The 7134-nt window shown below is 43.7% G+C and overlaps 1 protein-coding gene across 1 annotated transcript; it reads right to left on the minus strand.

Moving 5' to 3' along the window:
• Positions 1 to 3713: 3713 nt before the first annotated feature.
• On the minus strand, positions 3714 to 5648 carry LOC311042747 (dynein regulatory complex protein 1-like; the record flags this gene model as incomplete). The annotated part of the gene is made up of 1 exon (XM_084053724.1): positions 3714 to 5648. The coding sequence occupies one exon, from the start codon at positions 5646 to 5648 to the stop codon at positions 3714 to 3716; it is 1935 nt and encodes a 644-aa protein (XP_083909850.1).
• Between the last annotated feature and the right edge of the window lie 1486 nt (positions 5649 to 7134).

A 7134-nucleotide genomic window follows, 5' to 3' on the forward strand; every position in this document is an offset into this window, starting at 1 on the left:
GCGTTGAATTCAGACACGCAATGCATTTTTTCATGTTTTCTGATTGGTTAGTTGAGCTTGTTTACATGAAAAGAACATGATAAAGATTCTTGCAAACACTGAAAAAAAACTAATGTTATTTTAATTCTGGCAAAAACTGGGACACTTTTGTAGTAAATGTTGAAAACTGGGACATATGAGTGTTTTAGAGATATTTGCAGCTTGAAATTGGGACAATCCCGGTCAAACCGGAACGTCTGGTCACCCTAGCAATGTGGCAAAAGGTTTTATGCGAAGCATGGCCAATCAGTTAAGCTGATGGTCGAGTTAGCCAATCAGGGACTTTTATTGGCTTGGCGGCACAAACGTGACGTGATGCTCTGCCAATCCGTGAAGCAGATGGTTTGGGTTGGCCAATCAGGGAAGCCGATGCATACAATCTCTAGAACGCACTCGAATTTCTGCCTCTTTCTCAGACCTGTGGGCCGACCGATACAGATATTTGTGATTTTTTGGTTTTCGGAAGCCGTTGATCTGTCCCAATTGCCATTCGGCTCTGGCGGTCATATGAGACACACATGCCAAGTCTGAGACCGAACGGTCAGACACTGTTCGAGTTATGCCAGGGATACATTGTAGGTGACACAGACAGACAGACAGACAGACAGACCACAACACAGATTCCATATATAGTATAAATGACAGAGCAGCAAACAATAAGACACCTGCAGGCAAAATTACAATACAGGCTTGTACGCTCAGCTTTCATTATTATTCTAGCATGATAAAGGACATAATGACTGCACTGAACGTTTGCTAGTCAATGCTGAAGATAAACTAAAGGAAAATGTTAAACACAAGAAGCAGACATACAAATAGACAACAAATGCAACAAAAACAACAACCAATACAATACAATACAATACATTAAATTAAATAAAAAAAAAGTAAGACAATGCCATATGATCCTGGGTATTTGGTTACATATATTATATTCAATGAGGTAAAAACTCTCAATTACGGGACAGTCCCAAAGAGCGTGAACTATAGGGTGCCCACCGATGATGGGTCCTTGCACTTCCAACATTCAGCTGTGTCCTTAAGACCAAGTCTGTGCAACCGTGAGGGTGTCCAATCGAAGCGGTTGTGAATGTTAAATTGAATCAACCTGATTCTGATATCTTTAGACATTTTTGTTGAGTTTTTGCAGATTTCATCCCACTCCTCCACTCCAATATCCAGGTTCAAGTCCTTCTCCCATAATATTTCCAACACATTAGGTACCTTGGTATTTTCAATAAAGATCTTAGAATAGTAAAATGAGGCCTCTTGCCCTTCAACAGCTCAGAATGTTGAGGCAGAGTTCTGGATGAACCAAATACTCCACATAGTAAGTGCCTCGGTTGCAAATATTGCCAGAATGTAGATCTGGGAAGGTCAAATTCTGTAACTAAATCATCAAATGATTTAAGAGAATCTTCTTTGTATAAGTTGCCCAATGTAAGAATCCCTTTATTAACCCATTCCTTCCAGAAACATTTAGTTTTGTTAATATGTAATTTAGGATTCCGCCAAATGCTCGATTCTGAGTTGAGGTATGGGTTTGTATTGACAATTTGAACATTTTTTTCCATGTGTCTTGTAAATGGGAAATGACAGGGTGCGCTTGAGCTTGGGGAGACTTTTTTTGTGGATAAACAGGAGAGGTGGAAGAGGGGAAAGAGCCAATTGTTCAATCTGAATGACTTCCATTATTAAAGTTAGATATAAAAAAACGGACTTCCTTGGTTATTGGCATTGTGCACAGATATTTGACTCACAGACAGACCCATTTGTAGATGGCAGATCATACAGAGCCATTTCAGATAAAAACACATCTGTTGCTGGTCACGAGAGTATCCCGGACAAGCCCTTGAATACGATAGGACCCCTATTGCTGTCTATGGGAAAGACAGGGGAGTAAAGCTCAGACAAAGCTCAGACTGAACTACGTTCAGCAGCCAAATATTGACTGAAGCGGGGAGCAGGTTTTCAAAAGGTTGGAGTGTACTTCGGAGCGGAGGACCATCTTCCACCCCGAGCCGCTCGGTGACACTCTTACCACGATCTGCCCATGTCTCATGGTCAGATACACAGTAAAAACCTCAACTCTGCAACAGGAGTGTAAGATGTATTGTAATGATTAACGTAACGTAATCGCACTTTCATGCCATCTAATTAAACTCTGACATAACATTTTCTACCTGGCACAGCTCGTGGGACATAACATTGTATTTACTAGACCGGTCGACTCGGGGCCATGCATGTCAGAAACAATGTAAGTCGAGGATACTTGCCCCACCCATTGTGCAATACCTCTGTTATCTGATGTACTTGTTGAACCCGTTGTTAGCCCCACGCACATCGCGCTTTGCTTCATGCCCGACGCTTTCGTTTTCTTCTTCACCTACATGACCACAGCTCGTACTTTCTGTTTATCCGCCCCCCTTCTGTTTATCCGACAGACTAATAGAAGGATTAATGACATATCTTACTCGAATTGGAGGCGTGTGTGGTCTGGAAGGATGTGACAGGCTCCTTGGTCACTGCGTGTGTTTGTTGCCCGTACTTTTAAGTTTCTGTTTGGATATTATTCTGTGGATTACCGAAATTCTAAAGGATTGCACATGGGGGGGATAGTGACAACATATTACTCCATTAATGGGATCACAGTAACGAATCACCAGGAGATACCCTGGGTAATGTAGCTATCCCTTGACTTAACTTGTAGGCTATTTTTGGATTGGACTGAGAGAGGAGCGAAGTGTGGGCAAATAAAGATGAGCGATGGAGTGATTTTGAGTGTAGCGGCAGGTAATCTCCTTGAGCGGCCAGCAGAGCATGAAAACCGCCTCGTGAGCGAGGGGCAGGATTTATCCTCACTCAACTCTGTGCTCTGACACACAAGTGTTACTCTAAAGGATCAAACACATATCATGAAAAAACTGGTATATATTTCCAATAGGGAAAGAAAAAAGGAAGCATAAAACTTCACGATGGCCAAGGCTACAACAAACCAAAACACCACACTATCTAAAAAAGTTTACTTAATTTGAACCAAATCCAACAAAAAGTACAAATCTAATCTCCCTGTCTAAATCATATATGGGGGAAAGGGGATCAAAAGAAAAGTTAACGGGTCCCTACCACCAGCACAAAAATGTGTTCCACCCACTTTTTTACACTGTAAATCTGCGATGTGACAACAAAGCTAATTGAGCTTCCCATGTCCATACTTTAAGCACACAGCAATAAAATGTGTCAAACAGGTAGGAAAGGCACAAAGAGCTGGAGTGAAGCTTCTTCTCCCAGGCTTAGATGCTGGTTGATTGGCAATGACATCCAGGTCACTATTGGGCACTGCAAGGAAAAAAACAGGAAAGGCACACAATATTGCGAATCTAATTCCTAGCCATACCATAACAGGGTCTATGGTATGGCTCCTATGTGGATATCAGATTCAATGTGGACAGTCTATTATGTCAGTCATCTATGATTATAAAACATGTGACAAAAAGTGGAGGAACTTCCTTGGCCTACTGATAGTATGCACAAGGAATTTGGTACTGATCGGTCCAGAGGTTAGCTAGTTTAGCCCCAGACGAATAAACACTGTTGACGTCTTGTAAGCATTTGTGCCACCATCAACTCATCTAAGCCTGGTGCAAAAAAATAAAATCAAGTAAATCTATTGTTCACTTAGGTGTAGTAGGTGTCAGCTTTACCACCTGGGGGATCGGGGAGGTTTGTACTGCCTGACGCTGGTTCAGGAGCATGCGGAGCTCAGCATTATTGCGCTTCAGGTTTTGTGTGCTAGTGATGAGCTTGGTCCGCTCTCTCAGGATCTCATAGTACTTGTTCAGTCCATTTTCCAGCGCATCCCAGACCTTTAGTTTGGACTCAGGAATGACATTTGCCAAACTGTTCCAATAGGCTGCGTCGTCAAAATCATCCCAATCAACCATAGACTGGAACCGTTGAGGCGCCCTGGCTTCTTTATATTGAGCAGTGAAGGCTTTCAGAACAGTCAGGACCTCATTGGGTTTGATGTTCAGGATATTGTCGGCCTCTTCTGCTGATTCACTTACCCCCTCAAACAGTTCTTGCTGCTGCTGTATGTAGTCGATGAATAATTCAGCCAGTCTGTTGACATCATCGATATTCTCAATGAACATGGTTTCGAAGTTGATGTCCACCTGGTCACACAGCACCTCCAACAGTTTCTTTACCATCAGTGTCGACACTTTGCCTTTTTCTTCCCCCTCACTCTCCTCCTCCACCTCTATGTGGCTCTCACTCCTCACTGACACCACCTCCTCCTCCACCGAGGTGTTCCTCTGCGCCCAATTCCGTTCCCGTGTACCGGCGGGGTCAGGGCGCTCCACAAAGGCCCCGGGAGGCCGCTCCCAGGCCAAGCCTAAGACCTGCTCGTGGATTTGCTGGTCGATGTCCAGAGCCTGCTCCACCAATTGCTTCACCTCAGCCTCGCTCAACATCCACATGTCTTCAAACCTGGTGGCACTGACGGCTGCAAAGTGCTTCTTTCTCTTCTCTATTTCTTTACACTCCTTCATGCTGCGTTCGTAGCGTCTAGTCAAACGCTGAATTTCATCTTTAGAATCCTTCTCCTGCCTCATCAACTTGTTCAGCTCATCCCTCAGTTTGGTGATCTTCTGCTTCTGCATGATCTTGGTGATTGTGTTCTCCTCAGCTTGCTTCTTCAGCAGCTTGCGTTGCATGTCCAGTTCCTCCTGGTTCATCTGGTATTGATTGTCCATCTGCTTTTGCCGCTCCTCCAGGGCCTGAAGATGTGTGTCCAGTTTGAGCTTTAGGGTGATGTTCTCCTCAGCACTGTGCTCCCTCAGCTTCTGAAGCAAGCCCTCAAATTCCTCCAGCTTCTCCATCCTCTCCTTCAGGTCACTCTGCTCCTTTAACTGTCTTTCTTCCATAGACTCCTCCCATTCAGTTTTGTTTCCAGTCAGCAGGATCTGCCGTTCTTCCTCGTAAGTGTTCTCCATCTGGTCGAGTTCCTCCCTGTAGGTCTTCTTCATAGTCTTGACCTGCTCCTCCATCTTCACTAATAACAGGTCCACCTCGTCTGCCTGCTGTTTCAAATCCTTTTCAAAGCGGTCATCACTGGCCTCGAGCTCCTCTTGCAGGTCATTGATGAGTTTGTTTTTGTCCTCGAGGAGCTGAGCACAGAGCTTCTTCTGGCTCTTCAGGATCTGTTCCACATCCTGAGGAATCTCCTTTCCCTCAGCGCCCATCCACTTTGTGTTTATCTCCTCAAACTTGTCTAGGCTGGACTTGGCTTCGCTCTCTATCCTCTCCACTCTTACTCGTTGACTCTCCCTCAGTTCTGTCCTCCGGCGGGACTCCTGGGCACGGACAGCTGTTTGGATGTTGGTAATATTTTCTGTCCCATCATTCAACACGGTGATGACTCTCCTTCTGCTTTGCTCCACTTGCAGTTTGCTTATCCTCTCCTTGGTCTCATTATCACCCATGTCATCTCCCTGCTCTTGTCTTTTCTTGGCTTCATTTCGTGCTGCTTGCTGTGGGTTTTCTGACGCCAAAGGTCCAGACTCTTCTACTGCATCTTCACCACCTCTGTCAGAAGGTTCATTCATACTTCCACTCATACGTTCTCTCGTGAAATCTGCTGCTTCCTGTGGATTTTCAGATTCCAAAGTTGCAGCTTCTTCAGGTTCACGATCTTCAGGTTCAGGACCAATGTCAGAAGTTCCACTCATACGCTCACTCGAGTGATTATATGTCTAAGTATTAATATGCCTGACTAAAACATCTAGTGAGGAAAGACAGCGGCACCGGCTTATATAGTCCATAAATGGAATTGTGAGATGTCATCATTCTAAAGTGTGGTATGCTATAGATCTTAGAATAGATGACGTAAGAGGGTGGGTTTTACATCATCTATATCAGGGATAGGGACAGAGATTCTGAACCTGTCTGAATCACAAGTTGGCATGTCCAGGTTTTTGCCCAGGTTTTGCCTATAGGGAACTGGGAGACGTTTGATGGAATGTATTGAAGTGAAAGAAGTATTCCACACAAAATCATGTTTTTTGAGTTTTGTATATGTTTTTAAGCTATGAAAATCCTGTTTTTTGCCACTCTGCTTTTGTCTGAACTCTAAGGCCTTAAAGAGGTGGTGCCATGGCTTTGCACTTTTTCTGTTTTTCATGTGTCTATGAGGTTGATAGAACTTCATTAAGTCCCCTGGTGGTGTTTTTATGGTGTTTTATGTCTTCTCTGACTATATTGAGTTTCTTCCTGGAGGCTGAAACCTTGAGGGTCAAACGTGCCAATAGCAAAACAGCCATTTAATGACACAGTAAAAAATATACCCTCTCTCTCATTATCATAATGAGGGGGAGGCATAACAATGCATATAGCGAGAATAGCCGAACTACAAGTCAGCTTGTAGATCGTTGTGAGCTTGTAGATCGGCTATTAATGTTTGACCCAGAATAGGGATGCTAGGGTTCATGTGGTTAAACATTAGTGTGCTACTTTATCAGTGTAGCTTGCGTCACACATTGTGGACCTACTAAAATAGAATGGTGTATTTGTGTTGTAATGCAGTCCGTCCGCAATGTCCCTCTCCTTCCAGGATGTACTTCCTCTTTACATACATACATTAACATACATTAACATGCCATTACCTTCACAATATCAACACTCACCTGCACACTGTCTTGCAGGCCATTAGCATCACTGGCCTCAATGCCCCATGCTTCACTATTCCTGTCAAGCATACACTGTAAAATCCTGAGTGTTCATTTTACGTTATCTTTGTCTATATTAGTTAGTTGTCTATGACGCATGATCCCACATTTGGGCAAGGTTTCTGCATCATGTGTGTCCCATAGACTTCCATTAAATATTACATTAATATAATGTGAAACATATGTGAGAAAAAAAATAATTTGGTAGTAGTGTGCACAAGACATGGTACACAGACTTCCGGATATTACGCCTACAATTGAGACAGCGTCACCACTCGGGGTAAAGGGAGAACGGTGTACTGCAGCTGTCAATGCAATCCCTATGAGATGCATTGTAAAATTTTCAGTGGTTGGCGGCTGAGGCTGT

The sequence above is a fragment of the Gymnoscopelus microlampas genome (genome assembly GCF_963454915.1).
Source record: "Gymnoscopelus microlampas genome assembly, chromosome: 1".
Taxonomy (NCBI): domain Eukaryota; kingdom Metazoa; phylum Chordata; class Actinopteri; order Myctophiformes; family Myctophidae; genus Gymnoscopelus; species Gymnoscopelus microlampas.